This window comes from Dipteris shenzhenensis, chromosome 10 (genome assembly GCF_047967505.1).
Source record: "Dipteris shenzhenensis isolate YYH24624 ecotype China chromosome 10, Dip_SZ_1.0, whole genome shotgun sequence".
NCBI lineage: Eukaryota > Viridiplantae > Streptophyta > Polypodiopsida > Gleicheniales > Dipteridaceae > Dipteris > Dipteris shenzhenensis.
Window position 1 is genome coordinate 6,666,154 of NC_141605.1, and position 25,104 is coordinate 6,691,257.

At 42.2% G+C, this 25,104-nt stretch overlaps 1 protein-coding gene across 1 annotated transcript; it reads left to right on the forward strand.

Annotated features, from left to right (window-relative positions):
• The first annotated feature begins 10,457 nt into the window (after positions 1-10,457).
• LOC147897333 (uncharacterized) lies at positions 10,458-11,664 on the forward strand. The gene has a single exon (XM_087379958.1). The coding sequence runs from the start codon at positions 10,954-10,956 to the stop codon at positions 11,560-11,562; it is 609 nt and encodes a 202-aa protein (XP_087236084.1). The 5' UTR covers positions 10,458-10,953; the 3' UTR covers positions 11,563-11,664.
• The last annotated feature ends 13,440 nt before the right edge of the window (positions 11,665-25,104 follow it).

A 25,104-nucleotide genomic window follows, 5' to 3' on the forward strand; every position in this document is an offset into this window, starting at 1 on the left:
TGTGTCTGAATGGCTCATGCAATGTGCCATTCGTGACATTGACGATTTGTCTTACCACGAGATCGAAAGTCATCCTTGTTAGCATGGACATCTCGTCAATGATGATCGCGTTGGCTTCCTTGATTGCGAGGTGTCGTTCATCCGTCTCATGGATGTTCAGTGGGTATTGACTGCTGCGCACAGGGATCTTGAATTGGTAGTGTACAGTGGTTGCAATCCCGCTCAGCCGCGTCGTAGCCGCCCCTGTTGATGCACAGAGTATTGCCGTTTTGTTTTGCGCTACCAGATGCGAAACATAGTATCGTATCAAGAAGCTTTTGCCGCTACCTGGTGTTCCACAGACAACGTGTAGCCCCGAGCTTGTTGAAGCCAAGCTTTCGAAGACTCTTTGTTGTTCTACTGTCAATGCGGCATTGGCGACGGTGCGAAACTCGGCCATTTTTTGCAACATCCTCGCGCGTGTTGGCCCTTCGACGGTTTGCTGGTCGATGTTAGGCGCTTCCATCGGGCAGTCTCGGATGATCGCAACCTTTTGCAATATCATATTGATCAACTGGTCCGTGTGGTCAGTCGCTAGCAAGTTCCTTTGCGTGTATTCGGTCACATACATCTCGAGGTCCTCGTTGCTCAATATGAGGCCGCGCATTTGGCATTCGACAAAGTAGGATCCAGCTGTGTTGGTAGGTGATATGAGCTCCGTTTCATTCCTGAAGCTGAGTTTTCGCAAGAGCACGTTGTAGAAGTACCCCTCTGGTTGATGTCCAGGGTGGTAGTCAGTGAATCTGACTACTCGCTCACATTTTGCGATCCTGTTGCCGAAGAGGTCAAGACCGACCGTTCCACGTTGCGTTTCCTTGGGCTTTCGTATCACATATTGCCTATGGTAATCGTAGAACGTGCTCTCCTCGATGACGCTCGGTCTCCCGCAGTATATGTCGACCGGGTGCAGGGTGACGACGTTGTTTCGCGAGACGATGCGTTGTCTTAGAGATGGTGGCGAGGAGTCGACATAGTGAATGGTCTCGCTCCTTGTGATTATTGGTATCTGCATGCAGTTTAGCGCGGCCTCTGTTGGAGAGGTTGGTTTTGATAGGAGGCTCGCGGCGATGAGTTTCAGCTTTACTTTGTCGAGATGTTGCAATCCCAAACGTGAGGCGTCTTCTGAACGGATGTTCAGTTTGCCCATTGGTTCAGATTTCATCGCGTACTTGAGGAGGTAGTGAGAGATTGAAGAGTTTGTCACCCACTGTATGTTCATGTGCGCACCCCACAACAGTAACACGGAAGGGTGGTAGGGGACGACGTTTCGGTGCGCATGTACCGGCCGGTAATACAACCAACGTTGCGTCAGAGGGTCGAGGATGGGTTCATATTCTGGCTGTGTTGCGAAAGGGAAGCCGTGCTTGCAACTGTGGTGTGACGGTCCGACGTAGCACGCTTTCCTGCATACGTGTGATTGCTTTCTGAGAACTAGTTCTCGCAGCCTTGTGTTTTGAGGATCCAGGGCCTCGTCCCTGGGGACGTAAGCTGCAATCTCATTTGCAATTCGCCGACGATCATCATGGTGGACCCACAATATGACATGGGCGTGTAGGGAGCCCCTGTTTTGTATCTCATAACGAACGACATGGTGTTGTATTCGGCCAAGCAGACCGTCGGATGAAAGCAAATGCTTGCGCATGAACATGTGGAAGCGTGCGTGGAAAAGTGCCACGCATTCAACAGGACAGTCCTTCCAAGTGAATTGCGCATTATAATGCGTTGCGATGCTCTCGATCACATTAATTTCTTGCCACCGTGTATCGGTGACCTCGTCTGCAGTGAATGTCAGAAAGAAATCTGGGAGGCCCCAAGCATCGACCATCGTTATGAGGTCCTTCAGTTGCCGTCGATGCCACGATGGGGACCCCGGCATTGTTGATGGCATGCTGTAGCGAAGCACGTGTCTCATTGCATCTTCATCGGTCGTGGCAGGGTTGGCTTTCCTATATTGGTCGATGTCTCGTTGCAAGCATGTAGAGTTGCTTGAATTGGCAATCATCACTGCCTGTTTTAACTGGAACATGATCAACAGGTACGGCTTGTAGAGCGTGTAGATAGAGAATAAGGTGCATATTCTCATTTTCACATAGTTGCTGAACTGTATGCAGCCATCATAGTAGCCCCGTCCGAAAGGGAACAGGAATGGGAACACTGCTGACTCCATGGTTATGTCAACGCATGCACTGCCAGCTGCTGCTACTCCGTCGACGTGGAATAAAGCGACCCTCTCTGAAAGCATTTCTGTACCCCGTAGCTGTATGGAGGCAAACTCATGCTTGTCCCTTGCATCAAAAGCGCGACGGTTCGCGGGGTCCACCATGTTTTGCAAAAGCAGGAGCTCAGGCTGAGATTCCGCTATTGACATTAACTCGAAGGGAGCTGTCTCATCGTGTAGTTCCAAGATACCTGCAATGGTTTGAGGACTCAAGATGCACATACCCATCTTGATGTCCGCACGCTCTGCTAAAGAATTGTACTTGCGCAATATTGGATTGTTCTTGATGTTGTATGCGAGCACACCTGACAGCTCGTTCGTCACGATTTCTTGAGCCGAGCTTAGTGGGACGTTTCGCCAAGATATCAGAGGATTGTCTAGAAGTGACCTTCGATCGAGTGTGCCACGAGCAATCGCATTTGCAGTCGTGGTAACTGAAATGGATACATCTATGATGCTTAGCAGTTGCGTGTGGAGGTGGTTTGTTTTAAGCAACTGCCGAGAGTACTGTGGCATCAACCGCACAATGTATCTGCTCCGCTGGGCATCTCATGTGCAGCTTTGGCATTTCCAGTAAGTCACTTGCATGCCCATATTCTCGCAGGCATCCAAAAGTATCATGTTTCCGAGTGCGGCGGTGTGGCTTGAGATCCCTATGCCTTGCGAAGAAACGATCCTTTGGTTTGCAGACACTAGCGTGGTTATGCCACAGACACCGCAGATTTGAAGGCTAGAGAAAATAGCCGCGCAATTACTAACCCATTGCTTGTATCTATCTGCGATGGTCAACCACGATGACGTAGCTGGCCTCAAGGACATCTTTCTTGATGTTATATCAAGTTGAATAGCTCGATCTCTGGTTGCTCTGAGCGTTGACGAATGGTCATGTTCGAAGGAGTTTCCGGTGGTCATTTCTACATCGTGACATGAATCGATGTCTTATGTTCGGGTTTAAACACCTACATGGATTAATAATAAAAACCATCCGAAACTTTGCTACAATTTCACTCACGTGGTTTTGTCTAAACGCAACAGGAAAAACAAAATGGACTGAACATCTATCTTTAGAAGGTGAAAGAATTGATAAAATAAATTGAATCAAGCATGCTACAATTTCACTCACGTGGTTTTGTCTAAATGCAACAGGAAAAACAAAATGGACTGAACCTCTATCTTTAGAAGGTGAAAGAATTGATAAAATAAATTGAATCAAGCAAATACATTTTGTTGTGCGTACCTTTAGGAGAAGACACTCGTTTGGAGGCTGCAAACATCTCGAAAACAGAAGTGTTGCAGACATGATTAGTATGTTGGTCGAACCAAGCAAATGTAATGTTCCCTTGCGGAAACAGAATGTGCGAAGAAGTGTGCGTGCTCAAGATGAGGAGTAAAAAAAAAAAAAACCATACGTAATGTATGGTGGAGAGCCGGCACATGTCTCTCCAAAAATTATATATCATAGGGGAACGTGCCATCCCCCCGTTTCGAATAGTCACCTCCAGTGTTGGAGGTGTAGCGCATTAATGCGGACCAGAGCAACAGACGGTGCAGAAACATTTCAGAATTGAAATGACCGTACATTGTACTTACGTGGAGTATCCTTTCTGACGTCCACAGCTCGACGACAAGTGGCCTATTTCTTTGCTGGAGTGTTGGAATCTGAAAAACAATCATGATTAGTCAATATGCATTCCTCGTGTTCAGCATGTTTGGATATGTTTGTTAGCATATGTGCAATTGGTCATTCAGATCCTACCACGAAAAACATTCTAGGTGAGCTTTTGCAGATCTCTATCTCGCCTAGAAAGCCAGGCGACTGTCTGGTTGTGGAGTCCCTAACATGCAATCCGTCGTCTTGCAGGTATATACGGGTTGGATACAAAAGCATTGGATTTAACACGATACATGAACGACATTTCATTGCAAGCTTTGACGTGTGGAGGTTTCAAGGAGGCTCCTTGCAAAGAGCTTTCGTACAAACTCCCGTATAGTTTCCACATTTGCTTCATACAATTGCAAGCCTCGCCTTACGTCCCACAGCCACTACTCTCAACCCTGTCTCTTCTCTTCTCTTCTTAGTTCGCAACTCTCACTTATCTTGTAAGAGCAGCAAGGAGCTTGAGCCAAAAAGCAAACAACCACTCATTTCCAACAAAATAGGTTAGCTTAGGTAAGATTCGAGTTGCCACGTAGAAGTGAACTTTCCAAGGGTAAGTCAATCCAGTGCCACCTTCTACTGACTCCATCCGGCCACCTTCTCGAGAGTCCATAAGTCTCGCCTGGTTCCGTTAGCACCTCATACTTCCACGCTCGATCTCCTTCAGGAATCTCGATGCGAAGCTCGCTCAGGCTCTCTCCCATTGGCATATGCTTTTCAATCACTTCAACGTCTAGCCGCTTGTGGAAGTCCCTCGTCATCTCGCAAGGCCACGCGCAGCATCCTCCTTTGGGAAGCACTCTAGTAGAGCAGCATTCAAACACCGTCACCACAGGCTGCTGCATTCACATTCAAACTCGATCACTCAGGAATATTGAGATTGTCTATCTAACAATTCTCTGCTTTTCGTGATGACTCTGGCTTTGAATTTGAGCTGTAATTCATGATATTGAAGCTTTTCGTAATGACTCTGGCTTTGAATTTGAGCTGTAATTCATCCAATCAAATACTCCATCAGCTTGTTGGACTCGTCAATCTACAGATATTTGACATAAGGTAGAGTGCATCGTCGTGGCAATTTTGGGATACATAAGTCTCGCAGACTTATGTGCACCGAATCTGTGACACCGAGAATCGGGTGTCGCACCATCAGAATCGAAAGCTCATATTCGGAGTTGTTGCGGCAGCGATCGTGACCTTGGGCGGAATGCTCTTGTTTGGCATGCGGATTTGAAGCTTCCTCTTGAGCGTCTAGTCACGCCTGCACATCGATATATTCGTAGCTCCGCAAACTCATTTCGTAGCGGCAGTCGTTGTGAGCACTCACTCCTTTCCCACTCACTGGAAGGTTTAGCCATGGCGGACAATTTCTTTGGGAACTTTGGAGCGGTGTCCAACGTCTTGGAAAGCGCCGCCTTCGATCATAGCCGTCTCGCCCGGGTTCATATTGTTAAACGCAATCGTTCTTCCGCCTTCCTTCCCAACGAGGACACGTTCAGGTAAAGACTAGACGTTTCATCTTCTGTGTCTTATACTTTGCTTCAAACGCACAAAAGCGACTTAGAGACTAATCGTGCCTCTGCTGCAGCGAGACGAACGCTGAGTCCCAAGAATGCATGGGGGATGTGAACGACCCGAACTGGCAGTGGCCTTGCTACGAGAAATGGTATTCGAGCAAAGAGGGAAGGTGGAAAAAAACTGCAAAATCAGAAATTTCTATAGCAAGATTCCCAATTCGCTGCGGAATGGTTGTCTACGAAACAGCAAGTAAGGAAGTAGAAGCAAACCTGATGGTGATGATGAATGATGAAGAAACAGCAACACACTTGAAATTACAATGTTTCGCCTATATTTAAAGGTTTTGCCATGGCTTTTTATGCAGCTTTTCAAAAGCTTTCAAAGCAAAGCTTTTGGGCTTTCAGCAAAAAAGCTTTTGGGCTTTTGGGCTTTCAGAATTAGAAAAATCTAAGGGTGTATATTGTGCCATGTGGAAGCACAGGATTTCAGAATTTGAAAAAACGTCCTAGTGCTGGCCAAGTAACAAGTGACTCATGTGAATCCTCAACAAGATAGCAAAAGAGAGAAGTATTCATCCAAGCAATCTAGTTTCCATTTTTATGGGCAGGGGGCTGAGCTGGCCATCGGTGGGCAGGGCGCGCTCCTGCCAATGGATGAACTGCAACCTCCGAACAGAACGGCCGTTCCCGCCATCACAAGCACCGCTTGGCGTTTTCTGTATCGGAGGTATGTTGTTGCTGCATGGTGCTCCTCCTCTCGCCTTTGCTACCTTGCTACAGACAGGAGTAGAGATGACCTTCTTACAGAGACGTGTTGGAATCGAAAGCGTTGCGACACACACAGGTAAGCCTTTTTGCATCTCCTTCATCGTTTTGCGGACGTTTGTCCCGTGAGGTCCGTATTGCCTGGCTGTTCATCTGCGAGTGATGAGATGGGTCTGCAGAATCAACGATCCCGTAAATACTTTAGCTCAGAAATTCATTCATTGCGCTTCTAGTGAAGAGACGCTTTACCCATCCGCTGGAATATCTTGAGAGCTCTGTGAGACCAATTTCTCCCCAAAGATCGAATTCCCTGTTGCGAAAAACCCACAATCCACGAGTCCTTGAGCGATGGAAAGGGATGGTTATCTTGTTTCGGAAACGCCAATTTGAAAACGGCACTCGGAAAGGCAATTGGCGTACCTAGTAATTTAACAAAGAACGCATCAATGGAGGATTTGCCGTTTCTATTTCGCTTTGCAAGTTATTCAGGTAACATTTCATCATGAGTAAACCGGAAGTATGAAAGACAAGTCGTAAATTCCAAAACTAATGTATCCTGATGTCATATGGAGCTGCTTTCGCAGAACATGCTGCAAATGTGATGCGTTTGGTGGTACTGCTGTGGCACCTGTCCCTGCTGTGTGGGTTTCTAGAAGGTACCATTTGTCACCTTCCAAAGTCTCCAAGAAGTAGAGACTGTTCACCTTAACCTTCTAGACTGGATAGCTAGGTCCATCGCATGAACTTGTTGTTAAAATTGTTCTGCACCTTCATTGGATCTACGTTGTAAGGATGGTGAATGCCCTTGGATGATCACTTCTGGTGTGCCGTGAAAGGTACAGGCAATGAGGGAAGACTGGCATATCGCTCAGGGATGAGTCACGTGCACATTGTTCACTGCCAAATTATGATCCCTGAAAATGATGAGGATGTCATGGAGGATGCTGCCATCGAGGCAGTCACTCTTGCATTGTTCTTCTGAACCTCACAATTCTGAAGATGTCGTAGACCTTGATCACCCAGAATTTTATTGAGTCTCCAGGGTGTTGTGACTGATTCTCGCTTTTGCTTTTACTTCCCTTGATGCTCGTAAATCCCTTGGTGCTGGCACCTGCAAGAAATGTTCCCTTGTCCATTTCTCTTGTTCTGATTCTCTACAAGCCTTCCCCTACCCAAAGTGAGGAATCAGAAGATACTGTGAGGGATTATTTAGCGATCCTTGCTGATCCTAGATTGCTTCTACAAATGTCTTCTTCTCAAGAGAATGCACACGGCTCTGCAAATGATTTCAGTAGCCTTCTTGCACACTGCTGAGATAGGAGATGTGCCCCAAGTGGTCCATATTGGCTGACTTGGTAGGCAAAAAGATTGACCATCATGATGGTAGCTGGACGACCCATAGGCTGGCTAACGTAGGTTGAGGGAGAGAGATTGATGTAAGGAGTGGGAGTGTACGGAGTTGAAGGAAGCAGGACTTGTACGGCAGGACTTATACATAACGTAGGAGATGTCAACCACCCCCCTCACAGTTTGTATAGTTTTCATTGCAGGCAAAATTTTTATGAGTCTTCTTGTTTTCTGCAGGCAAAATTTCTGGTGTTGTGGGTCCATAACAAAGATCTCTCAAGCCTGAGAGCTTTTATAGGTATGGGGCTGTGTCATTGTCAGCTTTGGCTCGCATTGCTATCACGTGAGTTTTGCAGAGTGAGCAGCATTAGGACATTATAATGAGATGGACAGACATTAGTTTTGTCTTGTTTCTTTCTCTTACTGCAATAGGACATGTAGGCGTATGGATAATTTTGAGTCATCGTATTGTAGGTTGAACAATCCCCATATGGATTCTCAGAATCCACGAGACATCGAGTTCACTGAAACCGAAAGGTAATTCTTTTCACACAAATTCACCACTTAATCAATTAAAGAAGAAGAGCACAATCACATCACAAAAACGACAGCAGACTGGGTACAATCTCCCTCCCTCATGTAGAGTATTTATGATATTTCATAAAAGCACCAAGGAGCCAAAATTATCCCTCTCTTCCAAAATGAGGGATTTGCTTTACATAGCCATCTTAGGGCCCAAAAATGAATTATGTTCACTAAAAAATATATTGCTCAAACTTGCAATAATAAAACAAATACAAAATTGGCCCATGGCCATATATAATGCACTGTGTGACACCTCGATTGGTACCCTCACACTAACTCCAATCCTTGCTATGAGTTCCATCACCTGTACTCAAGCCGCCAATTATATTAGTTATTAATAATCGATTCAACGAATCACCGAATCAACCGATCCCAACATAACCGCGCTCAAAGCACGATATACAAGCACAACACCAATAACACTAGCGACATCAGTATTAACATGGAATCACCCACAATTCCGACCATCTAGCATGACAAAACATAAGCTAGTTGGACGTCTCCAACTAACCACACAAAGTATCCACTAGGACCCCCGACGCGTCCAGTGCGCTCCTATGGAGTACTTTGCCATAGTCACACTTGACTAAAATAATAATATCCAGAGCAAGATAATATCAAAAATATAATTTTCATAACATCCCCTCTTGCTTGGATTGTAACTGATCTCAGTTGCGTGTTTGATTATAGGAACTAATGAGGTCTAGAGTAAGATATATCAAAAATATAATTTTCGTAATGTCCTTTGAAGGGCTTTAAGAGGTTGATATGGAAAGCATTATGTATTTTTCAATTATCAGGTAATTCAAGCCTATAAGCTAGATCATTGATTTTTTGAATCACCTTGAATGGTCCATAGAAACGTGGGGACATCTTGATTACTGGCCATTTCTTAACACTCTTCAATCTTCTTTTCTCAATCTGAAGTACATAATCGCCTTCTTTAAAATGCATGTGTTTCCTTTTCTTATTTGCTTGTTTTGTGTACTTCTCTTGAGCTATTGTAATGGCTTCTCGAACCTCTTTGAGAATATTTTGATAGTCATGGATAAATGCATCTGCTGCCTCCACTCTATGGGTCAATTGTGTGATAGGAAAGCATTATGTATTTTTCAATTATCAGGTAATTCAAGCCTATAAGCTAGATCATTGATTTTCTGAATCACCTTGAATGGTCTATAAAAACGTGGGGACATCTTGATTACTGGTCATTTCTTAATACTCTTCAATCTTCTTTTCTCAATCCGAAGAAGTACATAATCATCTTCTTTAAAATGGATGTGTTTCCTTTTCTTATTTGCTTGTTTTGTGTACTTCTCTTGAGCTATTGTAATGGCTTCTCGAACCTCTTTGAGAATATTTTGATAGTCATGGGTAAATGCATCTGCTGCCTTCACTCTATGGGTCAATTGTGTGATAGGAATAGGTAAAACCTTCCCATAGATAATCTCAAAGGGTACTCTTCCAGTTACAGAATGAGGAGTATTATTGTAAGCAAACTTTAAGAGATGAATGTATTTGTCTCAAGTCTTTGGTTGACTTTCCGCATAAGCTCTTATCATATCCAGAATAGTATTGTTTGTAACTTCAGTTTATCCATTTGATTCTGGATGAAAAGCTGATGAGAAATCTAACTTAGTGCCTAGATTATGAAATAATGCAGTCCAGAAATTACTGCAAAACTTCGAATCTTGATTAGACACTATAATCTTTGGTAAGCCATGATGAACAAAGATATGCTTGATGAATAGATGAGCAGCTTGTTGAGCTGTTAAAGTCTTCTTGCATGGGATGAAATAAGCTTGCTCACTAAAGCGATCTACTATCGTCCAAATCATACAATATAGTAGGAAAACTTGTTATGAAATCCATGGATCTTGCAATAATAAAACAAATACAAAAGTGGGCCATGGCCATATATAATGCGTTGTGCGACACCTCGATCGGTACCCTCGCTCTAACTCCAATCCTCGCTATGAGTTCCATCACCTGTACTCAAGCCGCGAATTACATTAGTTATTAACAATCGATTGAACAAATCACTGAATCAACCGATCCCAACATAATCGTGCTCAGAGCACAATAATCAAGCACGATACCAATAACACTAGCGACATCAGTATTAACATGGAATCACCCACAATACTGACCATCTAGCATGGCAAAACACAAGCTAGTTGGGCGTCCCCAACTAACCACACAAAGTATCCACTAGGACCCCCGCCGCGTCCGGTGTGCTCCTATGGAGTACTTTTCCATAGTCACACTTGACTAAAATAATAATGTCCAGAGCAAGATATATCAGAAATATAATTTCCGTAACATTCACTCCCTTGTTCTCTCAATATTCCCAGGCATCCAACTTCAGTGACATGCATATGCCAGTCACTCTAGCAGCCCATAGGTCACCATTGCATTAAGGTCCCCCTCATGTTGCTGGGACTTTTCCTGTGTCCCCTCTTGGTAGTTTGCCTTTTGCATTTAGGCCATACCATTGTCCCACTCATGTTGTCTACCAGCCTGTGCAGCAAGGCTCGCAGCCATCACAGGGAAGGACAGAGGTCCTAACTACACCCTTGGAACGGTGTTTTGAATTGGAAGGGGGGTCAGTTCCATAGAAGGTCACCAAGCTTTCTGTGAAACGTAGAGCTGAACAATGTGATGACGATGAGGTGCAAGAGATTAAAGTTGCCACTAAAGCACCAAACCCCAAGAGAGGTAGAAAGGCAACAACAGCAAACAAGAAGGACATGGAAGAACAAACACGGAAGAGGGAGTTTTGGAAGGATGCCTGGGTTGTCTAGCTGATCCACCTACGTGGTACAATGCATGATGAGTTTGGCAAAACTCCAAAGCAAGGGGTTGACTTATGGTCAAAAGTTGCCACTCAACTTGCTGCGTTGTTTCCAGACTGTGACAAAGATGCTGGAAGCTGCAGGAAGAGATGGGGTCGAGTGTACGCCGACTACAAGAAGGATAAGGTGCATAACGCCATCTCTGGAAATGACCGAAAGGTAACATGTCAGTGGTTTGATAGCATTGATGAGTACATGCACAGCCGGGCAAATGTGGTTAGCTACACCCATGCTTCGGCAGTGGGTGGAAACACTGACGGCCCGATTTGGGAAGCTGATGAAGGTGAGAACATAGAATCCCCCGTCAAAACAGAAGCACCAGCGAGCAATGTCCCCAACATTCGACCGCGCAAAGACCGGAAGATCGAGGACTCCCTTGTTGACATGGTGAACACTGCAAAAATGATGGCGGATCAGCAAAGGGATTCTGTTGCGGGTCGTAAGGCAGCAGAATCCCAAACATTGGACATGCTTGGGCAACTCACGACTGCTGTGACAGGCCTTCTAGATGTAATGAAAGACCTAAGGAGTGAATTGACAGGGTGGATGCTGGAACACTTTTGTGTCTGTTTATTTTAATTGTTGGTCTGAAAATTGAGTAATGTAATTGGACATTGCAAATACTTTTGTAGACTGTTATGGAAACTGAGAAATGTTTTGGAAACTGTTTTGATAACTGAGAAATGCATTGGAAACTATTTTGGTAACTGAGATATGCTTTGGAAATGCTTGGAAATGATTTATTGTCCACTTAGGTACCATCCCAATCTGAGCATAATTAAAGTTCTGGAATGGCATGCTATAATAAGCAGCAAATATTTGTAGCAGGTGCCCTTTCTCTGTGCTTACAGCTAGCAGATATATGCAGAAATACAGATTATATGACAGCTCCTCGCAGTTTCTCTGTTTACAATAATCTATGCAGCAATACAATTTATATGAAAAATGTTTGCAGTAGGTTCTTTGTTTATACAAATGTTTTGCAGCAGGTTGTAGTTTTACAGAAATATACGCAGCAGGTCGATTGCTGACAGACATGGAGAACATATGGCATTCACAGGATGGTGAACATGTAGTTAGTTATATATGCGATAGTTTGTGTACATGTTTTACTTTGGTTTGATGATGATACATGCATCATTGTAGCATTTTTTAGGTGTATTTCAGTTCGTATGCCACGAGTTCTGTGGTGTCATTCTTCTGATTTAAGTCGTACAACCATCTCTTATAGGGAATGGAAGACGAGTTGATTGCTATGGCTTGTCTCATTGCAATCATTATTTCCCATATTGCATTGATGCAGTTGAGAGCATCCTCTTATGAGCAGGATGAGAGATGCATGCAGCAATTACTCATGTTGAGTGAAAGCATGGCTCGAGTTGAGCCTGCGCGGAAAGCTCAGACTGCCCAAAGGAGGCATGAGCGACGCTGACGTTGGGCTTACCCTAGACCGCAGACATTTATGGAGCGTGGTTTGCTTGGTAGCTTTTCAGACAAAATGTTTAAGAGTAGGCTCCGCCTAAACAAGGAAACCTTTCACTTTTTTACTGCACGGCTTGCTCGTCAATTGAAACGGTCAGATACCAACTACCGAAAGGCGATTAGTGTGGAGAAGCGTGTATGTGTAGCTCTACACCGTCTAGCTACCGGATCCAACTTACAAGTAATAGCGGATTTGTATGGGATTTCCATGACTTCATGCCAGAAGGCAGTCATGGAATTCTGTGATGCCATCTTAGCATCTGGACTCGATGACCTTTATATTAAATGGCCTTCCTCGAAAAGGATGCGTCTTTTGGCTGAAGGATTCGAGGCATTACAAGGCATTCCATTTGTCATTGGTGCAGTGGATGGTAGCCATATTCCAATTATTGCCCCTCATGAGCATCATGAGGACTACTTTCACCGAAAGGAGTTTCATTCAATCATCTTGCAAATGATGGTTGCAGCTAATTGTCGGTTTGGGATTACGATATTGGTTGGGCAGGGTCTATGCATGATTGGAATGTGTTCCAATGAAGTGATCTAGGACAAAGGTGTGAATCAAACATGTTGGGAAATTTTTGTTTGCTTGGTGGCTGTGCTTATCCTCCCAGGTTTTGGATGCTTTCTCCCTTTAAAGGAAGCAAAGAGGGTCTATCCTGCAAGCAGTACTTCTGGAACTACATTCAATTCGGTTCGAGGATGCCTATGGAGCGAGCTTTTGGAATGCTGAAAGCTCGCTTTAGGATTTTGCTGATGAGGTGTGACATGCTATTGTAGAATGTGCCGAAGATGGTTGGCACTTGTTTGGTTCTTCACAACATGTGTATCATGCATGGGGATTCATTTGATGATAGATGGGTGAGAGAAGCCCAACTAGAGTTGGAAAGGGCAAACAATGATGCATTCCATTGGGATCCTGTCATTCATAATGGGCTTAAAGTTGGTCTTGCAGAGGTTACAGCTTTGTTGCAAACTGACATGTTTGAGGAGCAGAGGATGCAAACAACAGAAAGTGCACCACTTGAATCAGCCCAAGTTCGTGTCGCACGTAGGCGAGATAATCTTGCAAGAGTTATGTTCAATTAGAGAGAGAGGAGAAATGTGACAATTGTATTTGGTGATCAGGACTTGGCTGATGAGAGTGAAAATAGTGAAGCAGATACTTAATATTTGTAAGTCTTTTGTATTAGGCATTGAGTTGAGAATGGTGTATGCAAAGTGGAAGATGTATGCATGTTACTTGAGTACATTGCCTTTCACTGCGATGTAAGCAAATTTGAACAACCAAAATAGTAATTTTAACATTTTCGGGCTGTGTTCTTCTCATTTGCGTACTGATGCACTTGTTTCTTTTGGCAGATTGGGGGAGGGGAGGGGGGTGTCTCTTTCACTCTTCTCCCCCCCCGCCCCCTCCCGAGGAGAGGTCGGTGTAGCCATATTTTTATATGGTGATGGGGTTCAACTCCCCACTCTCTTGAAAGTAACTGTCAATGATTGCAGGAGGATCTGTTTGCAAGAGGATCTGTCACATGTAACCTTCTGTTGGGCAGCAGTTTACTGTTATTGCAGGTGACCTTATGTTGAGCGTAACAAGCCCTTTTTGCATGTCACGTTGTGTTGAGTAGTAGAAAACTGGAGTTCAGTAACTAATTTAATGCTAGGGAACCGGTTTGCAAGCTTATGTTGAGAAGCAGCGAACTTCTGTTGATCTGTTTTTACTGAGCAGTTAACAATTGTTGCAGGTAACCATATGTCAAGGTAAAGAGAGGCAGGCGCAAATACCAAAGCAAATGCCTTGAATGCTGAGCTCAGCAAACTCAAAGAGGGGCTGACTCCAGCCTTACCAGTTGGGAAAAAGGCGAGGGATGAAGTATATAATGTATATGTATCCATGAAAGCAAGCAGGCAACTCAGACGTTGGTTTTTGGAGACAAAGCTCAAGCTAGATCTTAATCCTTTGCTTCTCCAACTACTACTACTTTCTGGACACACGACCCCAGAACGGTGGAGTTTCGAAGTTTCAGAGTTGATGCAGGTCGTTCGCGTCGACGCGAAGTAACATAGTCGTCAACGGGAGCCTCTCTCTCTCTCTCTCTCTCTCTCTCTCTCAACACACACTCGAGCAAAGAAAAACCACTTTCTTAATCGCCTCTCGATGAATCTTACAGGGAGAAACGATAAGCCATCATCCTATATATATTACGCCACATTTGGTCATATTCTAGTTGGATGCCGGTGCGTATGGCTTCAGTAGAAGAAGTTACAGGATGCCTTCTTACTCTCGACAAGAGAGAGACCACAATAGAGAGGAACATTGTCCTGATAGCTATGTTGTCTAATCACATGGGCCAAGAGCGTCAGCCTTGGTTAGAAGCTCATTTCTTATCTTATCGAGGGTGGGAGGCACAAGAGGGTGCCACGTGTAGGTAAGGGAGAGCCTCCAAGCGCCACATGTTGTCCCATTGAATGTTCAACTGTGTCTTCTCTCAGCATCGGTCGAATGATTCTGTGAGAAGTGAATTGCAATATTGTCGATTGTCAGAGGTCTCAAAAAGAGGAACAATGGGAGTAAATTGAAGCTTTTCATATGCGATCACTCCCCACATTTCCTGTATGAATTGGCCCCAACTGCCCTTGCAAAAAACGACTTGCCGTGTTGATGTTCATTCATATATAGTACTTAGATGTTTGGGTATAGATTCAAACTGTTATAAGTAAATTTCTTTTAGAACAAGTGGGTTACGGGATGTTAGAAGATAGATCGGCGATGTAAAGACCATTGCTCAGAACACAAAAATGCCAGCAAGCCAAGTAAGGAAGAGAGGGAGGCTTCAGGATGTGGGAAGGAGATGTGCATCGTTCAACACAGCCAGGATGTGCCTTCCGATAGTTGTGGACCCATCAACGTCTATATTCGGAATGATGTACTTGAATTTGTGCTTGAAGCAACTCCCGTGAGAGGTGGGATGGGAAAACTTTTACTCATTCTCATTGCACTCTTCTATCACTTCTAGCCTACGGATGAGGTGTGCAACTATGCGTCTATTCAGATTCTTCTTCTTGATTTTTTATAGTTCTCTGTGTTGGCAGCTGCCCACAAAGGTATTACGAAGAACTGATTTGCAAGAGCAGAGCCCAATGCCCATAGAGATGCTACAGCAGCTGCTGTGCCAACCCAAGCCTAGCGCGCTATGTTGCCCTCAAGCTCACTGCACGTCCCATTCAGCCTTTAGATTTCTTTTTCATTCATAGCGCTACCCAGAATCATTCACTCATCAGGATTTTCCTTCCTTGCACGATCCAGTTGACCAGGTTCACGCTGAGAAGTCGAGTGGCTCTTCTTCACTAACAATGTGCTGACCAATTTGACGCTTCAAGTGGCTCTTATCTACTCTTCACCAATATGAGGTTCATGTTCATAGAGAATCAAGACAAGTAGGGAGTTGTGGTACCGGCGGCTGACCATGAAGGTGGAGTGTTGGCATTCTTAGGTTTCATATGGATTTGGGATGCATAGGTAGTGCAAGGTGGGATAAATCCTTTCATGAGGCCAGCGCAGATATGGCTGGGCCAGGGAAGTGGAAGGATGCATGTGAGGACGGTGAAAGCTGATAACATTGATTGGAAGCCTGAGCAAAACAAACATCAGAGCGCCAAGGAAAGAATTGAGGGGAGGGATCAGCTCGAAAGTTTACAAGACATATATTGTCCAACATCCCGGTCTGTGGCAGTTCAAGGTTTTTCGAGATCGTGTGGCTTTGGGAGCTGCAAATCTGCAGAATTACATGTTTCTGAGCTCCCACTAGCCTGCCTCACTAACTCCTTCTATGCCATTTTGAGAGTTGCATGGTAAGGATGCTCACAATAATATTCCTGTGAGTAAGCTCTTGCCCAAGGGGGCTTAGAGGAATTAAAATCACTTGCCCATGCTTCATCTTAAAACTCCAAAGAAGCATAAGCCTGGCCAGCAGTTATGGGAATTGAACAATCATTTTCACAATCTACACTATGGGTGTCGTGCTCATGTTTGGTGGACAAATGTGGATCATGCAGGTAAGGGAAAGCCCGTTGCCTCTTCCTCTATTGAAGGATAGCAATGTGCCCAGTGCCCTGTGTCTTGCTATTTTCTTAATGCAAGTGGAATTTTGTGTGCTATTGGAATGGAAATGCATAGGATACAAGAAACATTGCAGAGAGATAAATGTTTACAATAGAGTGTCGTCTATGTTAGTCCCTTGATCTATATATATTAAGGCAGTCCCACACCAAAACAATTTGAGAAAAAAGTCATCACGAGATGGCATGTGTTAGGAGCCTACTCCATTATGTGACCTCACTAGTAATAGGTGTAAATTTTTAGAATATGTGATGTGGTATGAGTGAACCTGATAACATATAGATATGATTTGTATGCAAGTGCTTTGGGATTTTGAGCTCCAAATCTAATAAGGATGGACCTCCTATGCCCAACAAGCTCCATGGTCCATGCCATAATGCCATACACAAAATAAGTTACATGCATTGGTTGTTGTCCACTCAACAATTGCAAAGGAACACTCTGAAAACACATCTCTCTTTGAATTGAGATGACAAGGCTCAACTATTTTGGATTGTGCTTGCTTGGAGTTTTGCAAGTGAAAGGTTACTAAGATGAGTTTTATTTCTTACACCCTACAGAGAGATTTCAAATCATTAGTATGCACATCTAAATCTCCATACAAAATACTAGATGCTTTCGTAAAGATAAATAATTTTGGGACTCAGATGTATACACATATGTGCTTAAGATCTCTTGCAACTTACAGAGAAAATGAATGGCTAAAGAAAGATGGAAAGTTTCTGGGTAACACCCAAATGTATGGAAATGTCATGGAACGGCCTTTGTGGTGGAATCTCAATTTAGCACTTTTGTGAATTTTCTATCTATCATATATATATATATATATATATATAGATAGATAGAGAGAGAGAGAGAGAGAGAGAGAGAGAGAGAGAGAGATTCAAGGTCCTGTTAGAAATCAGTAGTATGACCTTTTTGGTAATCTATGAGGGAGAGCACCTTTATATCCTTGGAGAGATTTTGATGTATGGGTTTAGGGTCTACAAATCCGATATGGGGGTACGAAATATTCTTTAAAAATAACCTTATATAAAAATTCAGTATTAAGGCACTTAATAGACCCCCTAAGTGAGAAATCCACTACTAAGGCCCTTAAATTAATATTTGTTTGCAATGGCATTTTGTGGGATGTCATACTTGGAGCAAAGTGGGTTTTGAAAGTACATCCTCACCTACCTCATCCTTGGCCATCCACTACCTAATAGCTAGACTAGGGCAGGGTTGGCTAACCTAGGTTAACTTAACCATGGAGATGGTCAACTCCTTCATTACATCCATTATTACTTAAAGAACAAAATTTCTTTCGAGGTAATCCAATCATTATTATGGGACTAAAACAAACATAAGATAAGGACATTCTTGAATGTTAGACTCGAGTTGCCAAGAGCTTTCAACTTTTGAAACCTTTCCACTTGATCATATATTCTAGGTAAATTTGGCTCTAGAGGACATGATCCCAAAATCTCAAGATGCACTAGGGAATATTTATGATGCAGACTTCATTGTCCAGAGGTGGCAACTCAATGAGTACATGTTTAGCTTGATCGACATGTGGTTTGAGGAGTGATACATGGAATACATCATGTATCTTAGAAGCAGGGGTTAGCTCTGATTGATAAGCTATTTCTCTCATTCTACGGATGATATTGTATGGACCATGGTATCTATGATCCACCTTAGGATTTTTTAAGGAAATTACTTGAAATGTCACTTGGTTGTATGGCCTATAGTACCTATGAATCATTATAGTATTTCTAAATGATGACTTTAGAATGTCATCATGGTTGTCGTAGATAAACCAAAGGGTTAGATATAACCTAGGTTAGTGTAATTTTTATTTCCCGTTGTGTGGGTGCCACATTACCTTATCCCAATGCTAGGCACTCATAGGGTAGGTCCACTCCTTGCAACCCTTCCACCTATAGGTCTAGGGAGTGCCTTGCCCATCATATCCTTGAATCAAGTCGTAACTACCCACCTCTAGGTTGTTGCACATATGTTTGAAATGATAGTTTAAGGGATTCCATGTACGAATTCTACTCCAAGTGTTCCCATAGATTGGAGAATATGTACCACCTTCTTGAATTTGTGCTGCACACCCTTGAATTTATTACAAATCTTCATCCTACCTTGATTACCTAGGCAAAGCAATTATAGCTTCTTGCCTCCCTTTAGGGCAATGGGTTGGACATAATCCAACAAGCTTATTGAGTGAGGCAGATTTCTCAGAATGGTTGGATATCCAAGCTGCATCTTCTATGTTATACATTGCTTTTGGAAGCCTCACAGTGTTGGGGAATCCAGATTCTAGAGATTACAGAGGGACTCAACCAATTTTTGGGATGATGAATGCACCAATTGCCATTGTAGTCAAAGATTTCTTTGTCCAAAACAAAGGCTAGGAAACTGAGGTAAGCTAGGCACTTCAACTCTATATGATGTCTCATCCTACAATGGGGACTCATTGCAGCTAGAACTCAATTCTCGAGGATATAAGCATTGGATTCTTGACGCTATGTTGGCCTCAGCTGATTGGTCAACTAATGAATTGTAGGTTTATGGTGGCTAAGTGGGATTGAGAGGTGGAATTGGTTCGAACAAAATCAGGGTCAAAACTCCACAGGACACTCGCTTAATAGAATTGAAGTTGAACCCAATGTTTCCATACATCCTGGCCTTTCAAAAATCAGTAGTTCAACCTCTCTAGGAATCTGAGGAAGAGCAAGTCCTTTATATCCTTGGAGAAAATGTGATGTATGGGTTTACAAACCGAATATGGGGGTGCAAAATATTTTTCAAAAAGAACCTTTTATAGACATTCACTACTGAGGCCTTTGAATTAATATATGTTGAGGTGTATGGGTTAATGCAATGGCATTGTGTGGGATGTCATCCCTAGAACAAAGTGGGGTTTTGAAAGTACAACCATACCTACATCATCCTTGGTCATCCACTACCTAATAGCTAGACAAGCCTAGCTAGGGTAGGGTTGGCTAACCTTGGTTAACTTACCATGGAGATGGTCAATCCCTTCTTCATCAAATCCATTTTGACTTGAAAAGAAAAATTCCTTCCAAGGTAGTCTAATCATTATTATGGAACTAAACCAAACATATGATCAGGACATTCTTGAATAAATAGGCTTGAGTTGCCAAGAGTTTTTAAATTTTGAAAGCTTTCCAATTGATCATATATTCTAGGTAAATCTGGTTCTAGAGGACATGATCCCAAAATCTCAAGATGCACATGGGAATATTTACGATGCAGACTTCTTTGTCTAGAGGTGGCAAACTCAACGAGTACATGTTTAGCTTGATCGACATGTGGTTTGAGGAGTGATACATGGAATACATCATGTATCTTAGAAGTAGGGGTTAGCTCTTATCGATGATAAGCTATTCCTCTCATTCTATGGATGATATTGCATGGACCATGGTTTCTATGATCCATCTTAGTATTTTTAAAGGAAATTACTTAAAATGTCACTTGGTTATATAGTCCAGAGTACCTATGAATCATCTTAGTACTTCTGAATGATGATTTTTAGAATGTCATCATGGCTATAGTAGGTAAACCAAAGGATTAAATATAACCTATGTTAATGTGTTTTTTATTTCCCATTTTTTGGGTGCCACATTGTCTTATCCAAATGCTAGGCACTCATAGGGTAGTTCCACTCCCTGCAACCCTTCCACTCATAGGTCTTGGAAGTTCCTTGCCCATCATATCCTCGAATCAAGTCGTAACTTCCCGCATCGAGGTGCTCTACATATGGCTAAAATGACAGTTTAAGGGATTTCGTGGATGTTTCTACTCCAAGTGTTCCCATAGATTGGAGATTGTGTACCACGTTCTTGAATTTGTGCTCCGCACCCTTAAATTTATTGCAAATCTTCATCCCACCTTGATTACCTAGGCAAAGCAATTATAGCTTCTTGCCTCCCTTTAGGGCAATGGGTTGGATATAATCCAACAAGCTTATCGAGTGAGGTAGATTTCTCAGAATGGTTCGATATCCATGCTACATCTTCTATGTTATACATTTCTTTTGGAAGCCTCGCAGTGTTGGGGAATCCCAGATTCTAGAAATTGTAGGGGGACTCGGCCGATTTCTTTGGATTATGAATGCACCAATCGCCATTGTATTTGAAGATATCTTTGTCCAAAAGAAAGGGCGAGAAGTTGTGATAAGCTACCTAGGCACTTCTACTCTAGGTGATGTCTCATCCTGCAATAGGACCTTTCAACTCATTGCAGTTAGAACTCAGTTATTGAGAGTATAAGCATGGGAGTCCCAATGCTATGTTGGACTTAGTTCATTGGTCAGCTAATGAATTTTAGGCCTATGGTGGCTGTGGAATTGAGAGGCCAAATTGGTTTGAACAACATCAAGAAGAGAGGGGGATGAGCAAAACTGTACAAAACACTCACTCATATAATTGAAGTTGAACCCAAAGCTTCTATAAATCCTGGCCTCTAGCAAAATGCTAATCATAAGGGGAATGAGAAGCTATGTTATAAGATGTGTGACAAGGTGATGGCCAACAAGTATCTTGAGTTTCAATAAGGGGATTGTAGATTCTACTCCCTATCCTCTATATTTCTATGTCACAAGTCATATATTAGATACTATGAATAGCCTTGATTTTGTTGGTTTATGCCTGCATGTACCCGAAGTTGAGACATCTGAGCACATTTGATTGCATTGCATGCTGCATGTGGTTTACATCCTTACTTTGTAAAGTTCTGTAGAGGTGTTTAATGAAGCCATTTCTGACCCTCAAAGAACAAATGTACAACGACATCATGTAGCAAGTCACTACGTGTGCTCTTGAACAATTTTGTCAAAGTTGAAATGCATAGACAAGGCTTTGAGTGCAAACACGTCACTTAAAACATGATGCGAAAGGCACATAGAGAGAGGGTTCTTTTTTACTTTGTAGAGAGAGAGAGAGAGAGAGAGAGAGAGAGAGAGAGAGAGAGAGAGAGAGATGTGTGTGCCAATGTGCATGCATGTTACTTTTTTTACTGTTTGTGTGTGTGTGAAAATGTATTTGAGTGCGTACACTTTTTGTGAAATTATGAGTACGCACGCACACACACACACACACACACATATTTGTCTTTGTCACACCCACACACACACAAGTGGGGGTTAGCACAAGAGAGTTTAAATGCATACATTTGAGTGCCTGTGTGTCTGTTTCATTTACATGTAGACTATGTGTGTGCCTATATGAATATATTTATATATAAATCTCTCTCTCTCTCCCTCTAGAGAGAGAGAGAGAGAGAGAGAGAGAGGATCTATGAGCTCTAGAGAAAGAAAGAAAGAAAGAAAGAAAGAAAGTTTATTAAAGTCTTCGGAAGACCCTGTGTGCCAATGTGCGTGCATGTGCACTCTCTCTCTCTCTCTCTCTCTCACACACACACACACACACACACACACTCAACGAGAAGAGAAAGATAGAGAGAGAGATTTCACCTTGAGACCCAACGGTGTGGGTCTCTAACCCATTGTAGACAGGTCATGCTACTCGTCTTATCAAAGACAGTAACAACAAAGCAGCGTAGCTTAGCATTTCGCATTGTGCACGGACTATCTCGACTCTTGAAATCGTAGGGCAATTTAGTGAACTGAAACTATGCCTAGATAGTCCCAATCAACCAATACATCTATAGTAACAACCAGACTTAGAAGTTCCAGGTTGTTCCATAACATGTTTCTGCAGTAGAGTAGAATCCTTTCATTGCTACTACAATGTCTTGAACAAAAGTTGCTCAACACAAAATCTAGGTACAAAATCCACAATACCAAACGAGGATGATTTCTTCGGGTATCTTCTTCCTTATTTGAGAAGCTTCAGGTGAAAACTTACCTGCATTTGCTTCTACATATTCGGTCCAACAGTTGCTATTATTATGAGCAGTATCCCCTTGCTCTCCCACAAAAGCGTCATGGAAGGGCACACTATTTGAAGGTTGGTTTCTCATCCCATAACCGTTATCATCAAAGCTACATTAAGAGTAGTATTGTTACCATTGTTGCAAACATGGATGCTTGAATAGTTAACTATCAGTGCCTCTTCTTTTTTGGATTTCTTTTGGGGGTCAGGATGCAAGATTTGAACTGTCAGGTCCTCTCTTTTTTAGCAAGACATGTCATGTCCATTCTTTTAGAGAATGCTCATATTAACCACATGCATAATATGTGTGTGTGCCCGTGTGCACGTTTGTTCTAACCTATACTATCTAGATGACATATTCCTTACTAGTAAGTACTAGTAATTTAATAGTAACATTTACTAGCGACAAATGAACGTACTGCAATTGTATAACTATTAATCAAGACTAAGTGATTGTTTATATCAATAAGATGAACTTACCTTGCCTTGATTGATGTGAAAAGGGAGAAAAAAAGAAAACAATCAAGAGAGAGATAAAAGAGAATGAGAGAGAGAGAGAGAGAGAGAGAGAGAGAGAGAGAGAGAGAGAGAGAGAGAGATGTCTACGTTTATGTTTACTCTATACTTGTGCTTATGTTTATCATTCAAAATCAGGTGATGGCTTGCATATGCTTGTCAGAATCATCTCGCTTTGAGTGGCCTACATGTTTAGGTAGTATATAATCATGACTGGGTGACAACTCGCTTTTGCATGTTTGAATCACCTCATTCTAATTTAGTACATATATATACATATACACATACGTAGGTCCAAGTAGAGCTGATTCTCATCTAGGTGATGGCTCGCTTCTACTGTAGGTTCATCTCGATAACAATCTTCCCAACTGGATGTGTGATCATAAATGATGATCTAGATCATCTTGGTTACGTGATGCTATTGCATGCTTTATGTTTTAACTCATAGTAGTTTGATGATATCTTCTTAAATAGTAATTAATAATTGGTGCAAGTTTTGAACTTCCAAAGTTCAAAGGTAGATAACTATTATATAAGCTACATGTTATTTATACTACTATTAAATATCTAGTGCTATCTAGTATAATTCTTTAGTTCTAAATGTATGTACATTTTATCGGTTCCCTATTTAGTGATATGGATACTCAATTTATATATAATATTATGAGATTATAAGGTTCTACTCGTTCGCTATTCAATGATGTCAAGGTTGATGGTATTAATGCTAAACTCACATATTACTTAGTGATCTAGATGCTTGATTTACATATTATATTTTGAGATTATAAGCTTCTACTCGTTCGTTGTTTAATGATGTCAATGTTGATGGTGTTAATGTTAGACTCACATATTATTTTCTATTAATGTTGAACTCACATAGTATTTAGTGATATGGATGCTCAATTTACCTATTATATTATGAGATTATAGGCTTCTACTCATTTGATGTTTAATTATGTCAATGTTGATGGTGTTAATGCTGGGCTCACATATTATTTAGTGAAACAACGAAGGAACAGAGATGAAAAGCCACATCAGCCATGATGTTTCTTCAGCCTATTGTCTTGCTAAAAATGAAGCCATTTCGTAATGGGTCCCTTGACAACCTAATATTATCATTCATGAGATTGATCGATTGAAGTAGGAACTAAGTGTTTTACAACATCGACCCAAGATTGTCATTTGGAGAGCATTTGGAAGATGGATTGATTACAGGAGGAGATGTGGGAAGGCCTGCAATATTACAAGGATCCACAGTTTGCAAACTACGTTGCTGAAGGCTCCCACTATGCTCTGTGTCGAGTGCATGTCCTGGAAGCCTTGTGCACATCACAAGTTCTTCGAAGATCGTGAACTTGATCTCTTAGAACTTCGGCTACTTCGTTCTTTTGTAAAATAGTAAACCTTGTATATTATATTACGAGATTATAAGCTTCTACTCATTTGTTATTTAATGATGTCAATGTTGATTGTGTTAATGTTGAACTCACATACTATTTTTTATTATAATGGTTATATTACGCATACTTTGTTTGGCATTATTATAGCATGAGCAGCTTTTATGATTTATTACTCATACTCCTTGCTGGAGTACTTAAAATGATTTAAATTGATTGGTTTATATCGCCATGCAACCATGCATCATGGGAACTCAACGGAGAGAAAAAAGAGAATGAAGTTCTGGATTCAAATTCTCATTCATGAGTTTTCAATCCAACATGTTGTAGGATTGAGCAATGATGACATTAGAGCTATTACAGCTACTAAACATCTGCTAGATAAAATGCAAGAGTACAAGTATTTGAAAACTTTTGGATAAATATTGAAACCTGAGATCTGTGAGATAGTAAACCGATTTATTCCTAGAGTACTTAGGGATATAACAAAGCAATTACGGGTCATTGTTTGCTTGGGTGTAGCCATTTTTTGTGACGTTCAGGGACTTTTCATTTCCTTGTGTTTCTTGATAGGACACGTGGCAGGTAAGCCACTCAACCACATGACCTTAGATTAGCTTGTGGTTGGGTTAAGCTGCTTGGGTTAGTTTAACCATGGTAATTTGTGTAACCTTGGGTTAACCAAGCTAGGTTAAAA